Source organism: Apodemus sylvaticus, chromosome 1 (assembly GCF_947179515.1).
Source record: "Apodemus sylvaticus chromosome 1, mApoSyl1.1, whole genome shotgun sequence".
Classification (NCBI taxonomy): Eukaryota; Metazoa; Chordata; class Mammalia; order Rodentia; family Muridae; genus Apodemus; species Apodemus sylvaticus.
In genome coordinates this window covers 31,998,066-32,014,480 of record NC_067472.1, presented here as the reverse complement: position 1 = coordinate 32,014,480, position 16,415 = coordinate 31,998,066, and the positions used below count along the sequence as shown (strand labels likewise).

The window sequence follows — 16,415 nt, the reverse complement described above, 5'->3', positions numbered from 1 at the left end:
AGATAAAACAATTTAATTGTTAGTATCAGTGATAATTGTGTAAATAACAATTTCATTCATCTAGCTAGTTCATTCACACTATATAGGAATTGGAGATTGTTTTTACGTAATTGATTTCTCAAACAGCTTCTTTTGTGACTTACAGGGAATGGCTTGTGTTGGGCGTACAAAAGAATGTACTATTGTTCCTTCGAATCATTATGGACCTATCCCTGGTATTCCTGTTGGATCAACTTGGAGATTCAGAGTTCAGGTATGCTTTTAAATTGGCTGAGTTGGAAGGGCAAAATTCATAGGTTTACTTTTGTTTTTCATTATAAATGTGTCTCAATGAAGTAGCACACTCCACTCATTTGCTAGAATAAACGACCTTATTTGGAATGAGTATCTATCTTTCCCCCAGACATGATCAGACAACAGCACATGCTCAGAGTGACATGGAAGTTATCTTTGCTCTCTCTTTGCCATGTGGTTCTGTGTTACATGGCATTGGTAAGCATTCTTGGGAATTTTTTTTTTGTTTTGTTTTTTCTCTGTGTATAGTCCTAGTGGTCCTGGAACTCACTTTGTAGACCAGGCCGGCCTCAAACTCACAGACCCATGTATGCCTCTGCCTCCTTAGTGCTTCACTTAAAGAAGTGAACCACCACCACCCAGCTTCTCAGAAAAAATTTTAGAAATTTAATGTTTAAAATAATTTTAAGTTATATGGTAAATTCTTATTTATTGTCATTAAGCTTTGGGCTTCCTTTTAAACATTTTCTTTGATACTTTTCTTGAGTGAATTCTAAGCTACTGAGCCACTTAGAGCTGGTTAATCCAGTTTTAAAGTTGTTCGTTTTCCCCACCTCTGGCTTAGTTCTTCACGCCCTTCTCTGGCCCTGATCCTAGAGTCTTGGAGTGGGCTTTACAGATGTTCAGCTTATGGGCGGGCATTTAACAGGCACTTATCCTCAGTGCTTTGACATTTAGGAGTGCGCTGGAACGCCAAGAGCAGCAGTAATCTGCAGGCGTGAGCACAGCCTTTAGAAGGCAGTTTGATGACTACATGCTGTCTGTGTAGCAAACTAACAACAACAGCGTCTGACAGGATCTTTGACCTCCCCCACCACAGGCTTTTGATCAGTTTTACAGTGTCAAGAATTGCTGTTTCCTAGAGAAACCTAGGGCTTGCCTGTACTAGTCTCGCTAGCCAGCTTGCTCCTGGGATGCCGTCTGCCTTCTAGAGCAGGATCACAGGCAGGCCGCTGTCCCTACACAACACTGGTCTCGTTGTTTCCATGCCACTGCACCTCCGCCCAATGAAAAATCATCCTTGTAAGGACCCTTCTGAGCCGTGAGTGGTACTCATGCCTGTGATTCCAGCACTTCGAAGGCAAGTAAAGAGTGACTGCAAGTTAAAGGTCAGCCTGGTCTACGTAGTGAATGTGATGCCAATCAGGGCTACTTCATAGGACTCCACCAGAAATCAACAAATCAAAAAATCATTCTGTTTATGATTGAATGGTTTTAAAAGGAACAAAATAAGGCAGTGCAGAAGGGTCTACTATTGTGCAGGTCTCAAAGCAAGTTCGAGGGCTAGAACTGTGGAAAAAAACCTCAGCACCTTCAGGGTTTTATTTGGGAACATTAAAATGAGAAAATGAACTCTAGGTAAAATGTGATCGGGCTTTAAAGTTTAATAATGCATATGAAAGCATTTTGTATGTCTGACTCCATTGGTACTCTTAATTATCCTTTCACAGTTTCATACACAGAATACACTTCATCTTTCCCTTTTACCTTACAGGTGAGCGAAGCAGGTGTTCATAGGCCTCATGTTGGTGGAATTCATGGTCGCAGCAATGATGGGGCTTATTCTCTTGTCCTGGCTGGAGGATTTGAGGATGAAGTTGTAAGTAATGATGTACTTTATTCTTTAGAACCTATTTGTGCGCCAAACACATCACATACTACTCTCTCCGTTTTAGTCTAGTTTTGTTGAAGTGATTGGTTCTATATAAGTTATAAGATTTGGAAGTATCTGTTTTTTAATAGGATGATTTAACTTATACAGTTGATAACAAATATAAAATATAAAAATATATTCTCTGGAATTTTTTTAATTAAGCCTATTTTGAAATAATCGTGATTTCACAGTAGCATTAGAAATTATATGGATAAAGCTGCGGTCCACAATTGTGTATAGTGTTTACGTCAGCAAGTATGATTTCTGGGTCACACAGTATTTCATGCGTGTTTTACAGGCATGGTACAGAGTGCTGTGAGATAAATTAGAGCTATATCCAGAAAACCTTGGACTAATTAGCTGGGGAATCCAAGATGAAGATTCTGGTCTGTGTGATTGGTTGATGGCAGGAGTCAGTACAACCATCTGTCATTGTATCTCCTTTCGCATCGTGTGAGGGAGAATAGAGACTAGAAAATGGTGTATTAGGAATGCAGCTCTGCGATCTACATGCAGGCCTAGCTTGCACAAGGATGTTGCTTTGATACCAGGGTGGGTTATGGGAAATTATGTTACTTGGTAGTGGCAGCTTGGTGTCCTTGGGCAGGTATAGCTTCTTTGTATGCAGTCTTTCTAGGCAGCAGCAGCCTTGCATTAGCTACTTCATAGTATACACACACAACAAATCAGGCTCATCCTTTTCTCTGTGATAATAGAAAGCTTTTGTTAGCATAATGATTGAAGTACAATTATGTTAATGGTGTGCTACAGAATTTTAGTCATAATTTGCTTGCTACTTGAAGATGTAGCAAATGTTCAAAATTATTTTTCTTTAACATTTAAAGCACTGTTTAGGTTGTACCATGCATGTTCTGTCTAGTGTAGACCATGCCTGTTCTGTCACATATCACTACTATTTCTTTATAGCACTCTCAGAATTATAACTTGAAAACTTGGTGATTTTGATTTTAAGTATTCTGGAGTCAATCCAGATATAGTGTACAGGATTGTCTCTCATCAAGTAAGGAAGTGTTTGAGTAGGGCGTAGTGACCCAGGCCTGTTATCCCAGCACTTGGGAGGTGGGGGCAGAACCTGGAGGTAGGCCAAGGACATCCTTAGCTACACAGTAAGTTAGAAACCAGCCTGAGCTGTGTCTCAAAACAAACAAAAGACAGAAAAGAAGGAAGGAAAGGAAAGCAAGCAGGGGGCAGGGGGCACGAGAGAGTGAGGGGAGGTACTCTTGGTCATTATTGTGTATATTTATTAGAGTTCCTGCAAATGGAATACACACTAGAGATTAAATTTAACTTCTTGTTTTAAAAACCAGTGACCTTAAATATTTCATCATCAAATGTAAGTTGGAGGTTTGGGGGCTAATAGAAGCATTCATTCATTCTTTCATTCATTCCTCATGGTGTAGCCCAGGTTGGTCCCGTACTTGAATCTAGTCTATCTTCTCAGCCATTGAGAGTGCTGGGGTTATAGTGTACACCACCATGTCATAAAACACCTAGTGCTGCACAAGTTTACTTAGGATTTAATCCAAAGAATGGGAACAAGCAACCTTCAAAGAAGTAAGAATTTAGTAGCAAAAACAGTATTGTCTTAAGTCCATCCTGATTTCACATTTATAAAGGACACTGGGCCAGTGGGTAGAGGCATTTACCCCAGACCTGCCATCCTGATGTGATTTCCTGGACTCACTGGTAGGGGACCAGCTGACTCCTGCAAGGTGTCCTCTGACCTCTGTATGTGGGCTGTGGCATGTGTATGCTCCTTCACAAAGTAAACTAATTAAAATATAATTTAAAAACCCAAATCACTAACCAGTTAGTATTGGTAAATTACGTATTGATGTTTTTCTTGAGTTATTTTGAGTTTTGAATCAGTTAAGATTTACCTCTCCTATATAAATCTGTAACTACCACAGAAATGATCATGTTCCTTTTCATAACATTTCCTTTGGGCATGTTTATCAAAGTTAGTAGATGCCAAGTACTGCATTTAATTTTCAGTTTATTTTCCAGATATCTTTTAAATAGTAGCAATGCTTATTTTTTAACCTGAGTGTACCATGGATAATTTCAAAATATGAAATATGGAAAACTTATTATGCCATTAGAACTGTACAGTGAAGCTTTTAAGTAAATTTACTTTATAAAATGTATTTAATGTCCATGTCAAATTTTGAATATCTGTCAGAAAACTTCTGTATTGTGCAAGTAAGAGCTAAGAATCCCATAGTGAAGTGTTTATGAAAGTGATGCTGTTCATGAAGAACCTGCTAGCTAGTGCTGATGTCAGTTACCACTGAGTACATGATTCTAACCCATTAGTCTTATAAAATGCTCTGGATTACTTGGATACATGCACAGTGTGAGAATGTTTGAAGACATTATCAGCTGTAACTGAAGCAAAAGCTTTAGATCAAGTGATAAAGCTTGAGGTTTACTGCACACGTGGTTATGTTTTGCTTTATTTTGGCTAATTCTCTGATAAACTTGTCAATAACATTTTAATCTAATGTTCTGACTCTCATGTGAGAATCAGTGAATTATACTCTGGCTTAAGTATCTTACTGTAAAAAAAAAATCTTTCTCTATAGGACCGAGGTGATGAGTTCACGTATACTGGAAGCGGTGGTAAAAATCTTGCTGGTAATAAAAGAATTGGTGCACCATCGGCTGATCAGACACTGACAAACATGAACAGGTGCTGTTCTAAAGACTTGTACATCTGGAGGTTACACCAAATTTGGATCCTAGCATTAGAACTGTTATTTAAGCTCTAGGGAACAATCTTCAGCTAGGAGTTAGATGACATTAAAATCCCATTGTTGGCTTTTCATAGTGTTCATGTTTAAGTGGCATAATCCCCCCTTATTGATAACCAAAATGTTATCAGGTTACTTAAATATTACTTGATAACATTTGAAGCCTGTTGCCACTTTTGAAGGATAGGAACCTTATGATGTAAGTGGAGTAGAGATGAGGTGGCATGTTTACCACACTGTAAGTCACAGCTGAAGGGTTGTCTCCCTCAGCACGTTAGCTTCCACGTGGCAAATCTGCTTTAGAGGTGACTCACTAATGTGAAGTAGCCTTCTGTGAACGGTAAGTCAAATAGCAGTCTGTCTCCATGCACTTTTAAAATTATATTAATAAACTAACTTACAAATTATAAAAGTGTTCTTTTTGAACTAAATTCCCTTAGTATGTTACAAAAAGCCTACCTTACTTTTAATACTTTTAACAGAGACATTCTTATTACCATAGTATACAAATTTAATTTCCAAATATTTTATTTTTTAACTGCATGCTGATGTAAACAATAAAGAACTCAAGCCTCGGATAGCAAAGATCACTTTATAACTTGTCATAGTAAAAATTTTGTGAACTATGTAAAAGTTAAGTTTCTTTATGCCCTATAGAGCATTTTCACATTGAGTAAAAATGATTGTTTTTTACTAAATTCTAAATAGTATCACTTTAATTTCTTATTACCATGCTAAAAAAAATACCAATATTATTTCACATTTTATTGCATACCAGGTTATGTAGAATCTTGTTTTTATATCTTGTTTATTATTTCTGACAAAGGATTATTTTACTGGACTAGCAGAGGAGACAGGTCAGATTTGCTGGTGAAATCTCATTCCTGAGATAGAAGTACTTGCTACCCTTTTCCTACAAAGAAGGCAGCTCTTTAAGAGGAATGACCATAGAAATTAGAAATAGCCTGACCAATTTTTGTTAGTGAATATGTATCTTAAATTAGCAGTGGCCTTTTATGTTATCAAGTCTGAGAATTATATTTTTTTGTGATAAGACTATTTTACTTTACTGAAATGTCTTCCTAATTATGCACATTTGGAATAGTTATGTTGCATTCCTTTTACATTTTTGCACAGTCCAATAAGTAATGTTACAAACTCCTTAGAAAATAATCAGCAACAATAAAAATGTTTGCAGTTAAAAGGAAGATGGTGAAAATGAAGTCGATTGAAAACAACTTAGATTTGACTTGTCTTGTAGACCTAATTATCCAGTAAGTTACCTTAGGCATGGAGCTGTATGTATACCGTGCAGTTTTACATCTTATAAAGAAATATATTGTCTGATGAACTTGAAAACCTAAGTAAAGGCCTTTAACTTGGTCTCAGACACACACTCTTTACCACGTAGTGTATGGTACAGTTCATTCTTGCTTCTCTGCCAAGAGGAAGTTGGTACCTTCTAGCTTCTGAGCAGTGCCCATTTCTTACCAGCTTTGGAAAGTGAAGTGGACAGGAAGGTGTCTCAGCTGTCCTTTCTGTCAGTGCCCGCAGACGCCACTGGTGCTGGAGTGACAGAGACAGTGATAAAGAGCTGCATCGCCTGCCTTTTGGCTGGTTTCATCTTTCAGACTCCTTTCAGAGTTTTCAGTAGTCTGTAAACTTATGAAGCCAAAGCTTGAGTTGACAGTGCCATTTAGTGATGGCAGTAATCGTGATCATTGGCACCTGTGAACTTGAGAGCATGTCACCCAAGGATGTGAAGCTAGTAGTTATTCTATCACCCGTATTTAATAATTTGGGTGATAAAAGATACAATAATAACCCTAGGTAGATGGTTATATTTTCATATTTACATTTTTTATTTTACATGTATAGATTTTTTTCCCTGCATCTTTTTTCAACCATGTGTGCACCTTGTGCTTGAGGAAGACAGACGAGGACATCGGATGGGTGTGAGCCATGGTGGCTTATTTTATCCTACCTCCTAGTGTTTTAAAGTATCTCCCCTTTACGTAAAAGAGATAACTTCTTAAGCTGGATTTTGTGCACAGCTGGAAAAGTTATATTGCATTTACTTTAAGAAGATGACTGTGTGTGCTCACTTCGGCAGCACATATACTAAGAGGAGATGACTGTGTTAAAGAGACCCCTTGCCATAGGTCAGTCATAGTCTATAAAAAGAAATACATCCAAAAAGATATTTTGTATCATAACTGACTTTATACAATTGACTATGTGCACTTGTATTCATATGTGTGTGTGTCTCTTACTGGCCTGGAAGAAATCCACCAAGCGGGCTAGGTTGGCTGACCTTTGAGCCGCAGGGATCCACATAATTCCATGTAACAGCACTGCGATTATAAGCACACAGTACTACACTCATAATTTTTTAAAATACAGCATTTTTTATAAATTGATTGAGAATTTTCTACGTGCACACAATGTTTGGTCATACTCACTCTCCACTCTTCCTATTAAGTCCCCTCAGGTACTCCGTATCTTCTCAAGTGTGTGTCGAGTCCACTTATGCTGCCCCTGTCCTCATGGTTATGACCTAGGATTTGCTTCTAGGAATCAAAACTTAGGTCCTCCTGCTTACAAGGCAGCTGTTTACCTACTGACTCAACCCAGTTTCTAACCCTCACGTGTCAACAATGGTTTCTTTACTGAGGGGAGGAAGTAGGTGGGCATCTTAAGTAATATCCCAACTTGGGTACATGCCTATTTTTAGAATTAGATACTCCTCAGAAGTTCTTAAAACATCTAACTCTGCTCACTGATTCACTGCTACATGCTAAGGGACACTAACATTGGGGTGTGTCCTTCTTCCAGCATAGTGATCCTCTTTGACTATGTGTCATCAGTAGGTCAGAGTGGTCTCAAGACAGTAATTAAGTTCTTTATTCTTGGGACTTCCCCAGCATTTTGATTCACTTAAATTTAAAGACCTCATTTTGTGGAGGTCCTTAAAGGATATTCTGATGTCATACTTATTCTTAATATCCTTTAGACAGAATTTCTTCTGTCTGAAATGTGGAAAACCTAGACAAACTGTTTGTACCTTGCCGATACATTTATTTTTTTGGATTTCTTTTCTTCATTATTCTAGCAATTTACCTTACTCCATCAAAATTTAACTCTTAAAGCAGTCAGTTCCCTTAGTTTTCCAACATCTCCTTCTTCCCCACAAACATTTTAAGCAAATCCATGTATTTCTAGTTGTTTTCTATTATACGTGGCACAGATGTTATTACTTTCAGAAGAACCCTACAGGCTCTTTGAGAACCAATCCCTTGGCTTGGGGGTGACATCAGAAAACTGATATGTCTTCTCTGCTGGTGGGGGAAAGCATAATCCTATTGTCTGGAATAATATGGAAAGAATCATAGAATCTTAATCTTCAGGTAAGGCATAGTTTACCTTTTAATTGAGCTAAAGACTCAATTATATACTTGGAGAAAGATTGCTTGGTATAAAGACTTTGTTTTGTCTTTTTTAGGGCATTGGCCCTAAACTGTGATGCTCCATTGGATGATAAAATTGGAGCAGAGTCTCGAAATTGGAGAGCTGGTAAGCCAGTCAGAGTGATACGCAGTTTTAAAGGGAGGAAGATCAGCAAATATGCTCCCGAAGAAGGCAACAGATATGATGGCATTTATAAGGTGCTCTATCTGGCATGACATCTACTGGGTCGTTCTGGGGCGTTTAAGACATGATTACCACAGGGAACTCCTGGGTGGGCTAGGTGGGCTAGAGAAAGGATGGCCTAGTTCATTGGCAATTCTCCTTTTTCTCTAAGTATAAAAGATACATGAACTGAGCTTTTTTAGTATTCTGAAAAGAAGGCTCGGAAGTTCCTAAGGTGGAGTTATGTGTAATTGGGTGCAGGTGGCTTCCCTTTTGCTTTGTTTGGCACTGATAGGGCTCTAGCCCACGGCTTGTGCGCCCTGAGCAAACACTCCACCCCAGTCCCAATATTTCCTTTTTTAAGTATTTAGTCTATGTGATAAGACTATATAACTAATTTGCTCATTATATATCTTGGCTACTATGTATCCTAATAATTACAATAGAGGTTTTTAAGGCAGAATACGTATATTATTAAAAATGGATTTGTGTCCTTGGATAAAAAAATAAGCAAATCATCTACCATCATTTTTTCCATCCTAATTTGCAAAATAAAATTTGTTAATTTGTTGCTATGATAAATTTATAATATTACATCTGTATGAGAACTATCTTAAGAAATAAGCTCATAACAATATGTTAATATTCTTATTTACTGTTGTTGACTGCAAAGCAAATATTTTGAGGTTGCATTTAATTATGGCAGATTTATTTAAGCCTTATATTTGGTTAGTCTAAACCTTACATTTTAATGTAATACTGAAATATTATGATTATAGGTAGTAAAATACTGGCCAGAGATTTCATCCAGCCATGGCTTCTTGGTTTGGCGTTATCTTTTAAGAAGAGATGATGTTGAACCTGCTCCTTGGACCTCAGAAGGAATCGAACGATCAAGGAGGCTGTGTCTGCGATTGCAGGTTAGAGCCCCTTAGTCTGTACTGCTCATGTGTTACAAGAGTGCACAACATCTCCAAACCTTATCTGTATACGGCGTAGCAGATGGTCAGCGGACTGTGAGAGACAGAATACAAGATGCAGAAAGGAACCAGACCAAGGATGGTTTCCTGTGTATCATGCTGGGAAAAAGCAGGACTTGTTAGTGAAAAGCAAAATGTTTTTAATTCTGTTTGGAACTCAGGTATTTTGGTAGGTGGAGTGGTGGCTTCTAGAGTTAAAAGTGTATCTACTATGATGGGTTAATAGTAATGTGTTGAGGCCAGAAATATGTGGAGCTTTAAACATGAGCATTATCACAAAGTCATGCCTTACCTCTAAAATAGCTGTCAATCAAGGTTAGGAGGTAGAATGGATCCCTTCAAATCTAACTTTTAGGTGATGGAAAATTAATTAAGTTCCATTTAGTTTTCTAAAAACCATCTTCCATCCCCTAATTTTGGGGGATGAGAAATTTGGTGCTCAGTTTTTTGTTTTGAGTTGCAAGCCACTTATCTATGTGAATATATCAGATCACATGTGATCCTTGCTTCATGCCTAGTTTCTCATTTTCTTAAGCCACCAACAAAGCATATGAAGATTTTCTTCTCTTAGATCTGAAACTGAAATATCAGATTATAAAGTGGAGCATTGTAACAGTTAAGACTGTAAGGCTTTAAGCAGAATTTGAGATTTCAATTAAAATCTTTTGCCCTTTGAATTCTGAAATATATATTTGCTTTATGTAAATTAAATGTGGAGGAAGCATACACAACCCCTCCCTTCCCACCCCCTAAACTTTCTTCCGGATCTGGAGCCTCTCACCCTGTGAGGTTTAAATCAACATTGTCTCTTCACCCCCACCAGTATCCAGCAGGTTACCCCTCAGAAAAGGAAGCGAAGAAGACCAAGGGACAGTCAAAGAAGCAGGCCAGTGACGGCACCAAAAGGCCAGCTTCAGATGGCAAGTAGCAACTGCAGAGCATCTATGTGATAACACATTGTGATAAGAGAAATAGAGAAGGAATTGAGTAAGCAATGATAGTAAAAGGATTTTGTTGGGGGTGGTGTTTGTCTCTTAAATAGAGTCAGAGCCATGCCAACAGCACGCCCAGGAAGTTATCTGTCTCAAGGTTTACTGCTGTGACAGACACACAGCAAAAGGGCATCTCTTTACAAGGACAGCATTTGATTGGGAATGGCTTACAGGTTCAGAGGTTCCATCCATTATTATCAAGGTGGGAACATGGTAGCATCCAGGCAGGAATGGTACAGGAGGAGCTGAGAGTTCTACATCTTGATCTGAACACTGACTTCCAGGCAGCTAGAATGAGGGTCTTATAGTCTACACCCACAGCGACACACCTACTCCAACAGGGCCACACCTTCTAATAGTGCTGCTCCCTGGGCTGAGCATATACAAACCATCACAGTATCCTAGACTTGAGGGGAAGTGGCTACATGTGGGCATCTTCCTTCTGAGCATTACTGGCACCAGTGAACCTCTGTGCAGTTTCTAAGACTGTGAGGGTCTACTGACATATTTTATAAATCAACCTAGATGAGTGTCCAAGTAACTCCAAAGCGCTGAAGGCATCGGATTCAGCAGACGCAGTAGAAGCGTTCCAGCTCACACCCCAGCAGCAACGCCTGATCAGAGAAGACTGTCAGAACCAGAAGCTGTGGGATGAAGTGCTTGCATCGCTTGTGGAAGGACCGGTGTGTAACGCTTTTCTTCACTAATGATGCTCTGATACTAAAAATGGAAACAATGTTTTCACAAATCCAAACCTTATTTTATGTAGATTTTTTAAAATCCATTTCCTTGACCTTTCAGAAATAATAGAAGTCAATAAATTTAAGCAACTATAAGGTTACTTTAAACTTCTTAGAGTTGATTTTAATCCTAAATTAATTAACTTACATTTAGGTACTCTTTTTAGGAAGAATTTTCAGTTGTAAAACTCAAGTCAACTGATTCTAAAACTCAGCAGAAAGGTTTTGTTCTTATAGTTCAAAGATGAGATACTCTAATAGTGTAAGTTTTGAATAGTTTGTATGATTTTCAAACTTGTATGTTCAGCTTTGAAGTAAAGTAAACCAGTCTTGATATGTTTAAGTACTTGTCATCAGGATTGGTGAGGACGCTCTATGGTTAGAGCTTGTCGTACTCTTGCAAAAGACCCGAGTTTGATTCCAGCACCTCGTTTGAGCTGCTTACAGCCACATGTAATTATATCTCTGGAGGGCCCGCCCTGTCACTTATGTTCCAACACCCCATCTCACACACATACAAGAATATACAGATAATTTTAATTTTTAAAGTATTTTTTTTAATTTGATTTTTTTTAATTAAGACAACTAGATTTTGTTGTTTTTTTTTTTTTTCAACTTCTTGATTTTGTAATCATTAAATTTTAGAGTAAAGCTGGGTCTGGTGTCACACACCTTTAATCCCAGCACTCAAGAGGCGGATGTCTGTCTCTTGAGTGTGAGGACAGTCTGCTCTACAACACACTGAGTTCCAGGACAGCCAGGACTACATAGAGGGACCTGGTTTTTGTGTTGATGTTGTTGTTGTTGTTCTTGTGTTGTTGTTGTTGATGATGATGATGATGTTGCTAATGTGTGGATTTCATGTTAAATTGTGCTCATCAAATGAAAAAGCTTCACCTGGGAACTGTTAACTCATTTGACTTACTATGTCTCCTATTTTGTTGTTATTTTGATCTCTGCGTGTAATATTTTTATTTCTCTCCTCCTAAAGTAGTTTGATGCACAACTACTGTGAGTCATCTGTATCTGCATATAAGTTATATTTTTTCATCTCATTCTTTTTCCCTCACTGTTGCTTTATTTCCTTTTACTGCAACAGCTAAAACATCTCGTGTCTGAAGTGAGTAATGTAAGAGGTATCTGCCTCCCATCTAGTGTGGAGGGTCTCCTGTGACTATTGTGCATTTTTGGTTGAGAGATAGTTTACTAAATTAAGCTTATTGGTAACTGTTATCATTTAGCTATATCCAAAATTTACTGAAAAAAATTACTAATTAAAGAAAAGCATTTATAGCTGGGCGGTGGTGGCACACGCCTGTAATCCCAGCACTCTGGGAAGCAGAGGCAGGCGGATTTCTGAGTTCAAGGCCAGCCTGGTCTACAGAGTGAGTTCCAGGACAGCCAGGGCTATACAGAGAAACCCTGTCTCAAAGAAACCAAATCCAAAAAACCAAAAATTTAAAAAAAAAAAAAAAAAAGCATTTACTTTGCTTATACATGTGAAATCTTGGGTTGGCCTTGGTAAAATGAGGTGAAGCTTTGGGTTTTGTTTTGATTCATTTTGTTTTGTTTTAATGGCCTGAATATAGCAGTTTTGTTCTATGAGAGTATTACTTGCTTAAGCAAGTGACCCTGGATGGATGGATGGATGGATGGATGGATGGATGGATGGATGGAGAAAAATAGGGTCTGTTAGGTCAGACTCTTTGCAAAGGGCACACTAAGGCACAGCAATTGTTAATTATAACTTAGTTGAGCAGTTAGACTTGTTGGGAAGGACACAGCTGGTTAGTGGTAGGTAACTTCACTGAGGTTCAGATAGGGGTGGACTTGAAAGAAGACTGCCCAAGTGCACGTGAATGCATATGTGGTGATGTCCTGCTCTCAGCAAGACCTAAGTGCTGCACCTAGTCGTTCTGACCTGACAGCTCGTGATCACTGAACGTGGCCCCACATGGAGCCTCACACTTGGGACTATTTGGAACCCTCTCTTTGTTTAGTTTAAAAGACAAGAAGAAGCCGTGTGATAGTGCGTGTGTTTAGTCCCAGCACAGAAGAAGCAGAGGCAGGCTGATGTCTGAGTTCCAGTGAGCTCCAGTCTAACCTGGCCTATATGGGGAGAGCTTTTCTTAAAAAGAAAGGAAGGACACACACACACACACACACACACACACACACGGAAATTGGAACTGATTGTGGCTTTTGATGAAATAGAGTATCCACTTTGTCCATTTTAAATAAATTTTACTTCCTGGAAAATACGTGTCTTGGAAATTGAGAATAGTGCACAGCATTTTAGGAAGATGCAGGTTTCTTGTGACACTGGACACTAGAGGTTTTACCTAGTGTTTCTTTAGTTTCAAAAAACATTGTAGTTTGTAACAGTAAAGACTGACTGCCTCATTATTTTCTTCCATGTTGAATGGCCTTGTGATGAGCTGTCTGTGTTTTCTGTTGTATTTACAGTGCTGGACAAGTAGTATACTACTGAACTGGTTCTTTCCTTGCTGTGTGTGTGTGTGTGTGTGTGTGTGTGTGTTCGTTTTCTGAGGTCAGAGGGCAACTCCTTGACGCTGAGTCTCTCTTTACACAATGTGGTTCTCTGTGGAGACTATCAAGTTTTAGGCTCAACATAAAGTCCCTTGTTCCTTGAGCCATCTGCTTGCCCCTAACTGCTTCCAGCCCCACCCTCTAAGTAAAAAATACATTCTTGTAGGAGCTCATTCCTGCCACCCCAGTGTGCAAGAGGCAAGGACTCGGGATGCAGAAACTGAGATTAGTTTGAGGCCTGACCTCCTCTCTTCAGCACCCAAAATAAAATGATTATTATCACTAGACTGGGAAGTTTTGGGATACTTTGATGAAATTTCCTTAGTTTCTTTCATTTAACATTTGTTTTCCTTAGGAAGTCACTACTTGGTTTAAGGTGGACACATCTTAACCGTGATTAAGATGTCTGTCATTTAGAATTCATTAGTATATTTTGAGCTGCTAATCTTCTCTTCTTTCCTCCTGTTGGGCACCATTGTAGAATTTTCTGAAGAAACTGGAACAGTCTTTTATGTGTGTTTGCTGCCAAGAACTAGTTTACCAGCCTGTCACAACAGAATGCTTTCACAATGTCTGTAAGGTAAGTTCAGACCCACTGTCCCTTGCTAGGTCTGACAGCACAGTGGGTGCCCCCTGTCTTTAGCATACAATTGACCATTTTTTCCATCAAGGATAGGTATGGGCACTTTTCTTGTTAGGAAACTTTTTAACTACATCTTGATTGTGAGATAGCTGCAGTGAAAATCGCATAATAGTCGTTCTCGTCCATACAGTTGGGGATATTCTGCTGTCCTTGGAAGGAGGATGGGCTGAGGTGGCAACTAAGAAGCTACAGCGTCACTCTCTGACAGTGGGCATGCGTTCTACACGCTGCACTGCAAACTGAAAGACTTACATACATTTAATAAAAGGGCAGCATGCTCAGGTACATTGAGTGCTGTGCTGTGGCCCAGCCAGAGGAGGACGCTTGCTTTCCAAGTGTAAGCTTACGTGTGTCAGGAGGCTCTAGACTTAGTAAAGGAAACCTGCTTCACAGGACGGACCTATTATGGTTAATGATTAGACAAAATGTGTTTTAATTCTGAGCAGCAGAGTTATAATTTTTTCTTTAGAGTTCTTTCAGGACTCTCTAGCACCCACTTTACTAGATGAAGAAAGCAAGGCACAAGCTAGTTTAGTCATTTACCTGAAGTCTCACAGTGTACATTAGTATACCCGTAGACAGTATAGTACAGAGTCAGGTCTTCATGACTGCTCATCCCAGACCTCTCTTGTAAGGAGTAATAAGTGTCTACGTTTTATTAAGAACATAACTTGTTGAGTGATTTTTCACATAATTGAAGTTGGTTTTTCCCTCTTTCCTGCTTTCTCCTGTCTTCCTCCCTCCGTGCCCTTAGGATTGCTTACAGCGCTCCTTTAAGGCCCAGGTTTTCTCCTGCCCTGCTTGCCGCCATGATCTCGGGCAGAATTACGTCATGATCCTAAATGAGACCCTCCAAACTCTACTTGACCTGTTCTTCCCTGGCTACAGCAAAGGCCGGTGATCTGCGTGCTTCTGTGTTGTTCCTGGTGGAGTTTTGGACAGTAACAAGTGTAACAAAGAGTGGGAGGGATAAAGCAGCGCTGGACCGTGTCTCGTCTGGAAGCAGCAGTACCTCTTTCCCACAGCCTCCTCCTGTGTGTGTAGTAAGAGGCCCATTCTCAACTGTCTTTTAGATAGCAAAAGGTAGTTCTTCTCAGTAACAACTCATTTTCACGAATGAAGACTTAAAGCCTCCACTGTAGTTGATTACCCAATTTATGATTTATTTTGCAACTACCTCAGGACAGAAAAGATTTACGGGGATTTTAAAAATCATTGACTAATTAGTTAAATGAAATTTTAGCTACACACTGCCTCCCAAGTATTAGTTGTGCCTGTTCCTTGTACTTACGCTTTCCCAGGGAAGAAGGCAGACGCGATTGTTGGGATGAGTGCCGCTTCTGTAATATGCATACGACTTTTTTTAATGTCTCTTTCCATCACAGTGCGTGTTTTGCAAGAACATGTTCATTTTTTAACTCATTTGTGATCTCCATTGTGACTTTTTTCTGGTGTTTTATGCAAATTGACTACTAATGACTAATGAGAACAATATGAATGCATTGTTGCTGCATTAGTGAAATGTGGTGTTCTTTTGCAATGACAGAGGTATCCGAAGCTCTAGTAGTAAATGTTCCTGAAAAGCCGCTCTGTCCTCATCTGGCGCGCAGTAATTTCTCCTCGTGGTCTCCATCTGCAGATTAGGAGGGCTGCGCTGGCTTTGAGAAGATTAAAATTGCTTCACATTGTGATCCTACATTTTATATTCACTATATTCCTTAAGAGTATACCTTAATAAATATTTTATGATCAGAAAACGATGCAGTCAGCTTTACTTATTTATAGTCTTTGTTTCTGTGCATTTTATAAATTTTGGGTTTCATTGTGTCTTTTTTTTTTTCCATTGTGTCTTATTGAAACATTTTTACTATATTTTGGTATGAAAGCTAGATCCATTCTGACACAGAAGGGCACATTCCACCTTTGGCTTAATTATAAATGAGGATATTATTCAAAAGAACATGCTGACTGTTTTGTAATACTCTACTGATTTTAAAAGGGTTTTGTTATAGTTATAACTTTGTTATATAGTTCTTGCATATCTGTATATATACTGTGTGCATGCGTGCAGAAACACAGAGACCAGAAAAGGGCATTAGATGCCCTGAACTCAGTTGGTCATGTGTCACCCATTGTGAGGGCCGGGAACTGAACAATA

At 38.9% G+C, this 16,415-nt stretch overlaps 1 protein-coding gene across 2 annotated transcripts in view; it reads left to right on the top strand.

Annotated features, from left to right (window-relative positions):
- Uhrf2 (ubiquitin like with PHD and ring finger domains 2) overlaps positions 1 to 16,014 on the top strand; it is a 66,331-nt gene extending 50,317 nt beyond the window's left edge. For both annotated transcript variants that reach the window (XM_052187348.1, XM_052187357.1), the window contains exons 8-16: positions 146 to 253; positions 1,790 to 1,894; positions 4,555 to 4,661; positions 8,225 to 8,387; positions 9,132 to 9,272; positions 10,156 to 10,252; positions 10,850 to 11,007; positions 14,096 to 14,194; positions 15,012 to 16,014. In XM_052187348.1, the coding sequence (XP_052043308.1) occupies positions 146 to 253; positions 1,790 to 1,894; positions 4,555 to 4,661; positions 8,225 to 8,387; positions 9,132 to 9,272; positions 10,156 to 10,252; positions 10,850 to 11,007; positions 14,096 to 14,194; positions 15,012 to 15,158 (1,125 nt within the window). In that variant the 3' untranslated portion in view covers positions 15,159 to 16,014. The remainder of the gene's footprint in view (positions 1 to 145; positions 254 to 1,789; positions 1,895 to 4,554; positions 4,662 to 8,224; positions 8,388 to 9,131; positions 9,273 to 10,155; positions 10,253 to 10,849; positions 11,008 to 14,095; positions 14,195 to 15,011) is intronic.
- The last annotated feature ends 401 nt before the right edge of the window (positions 16,015 to 16,415 follow it).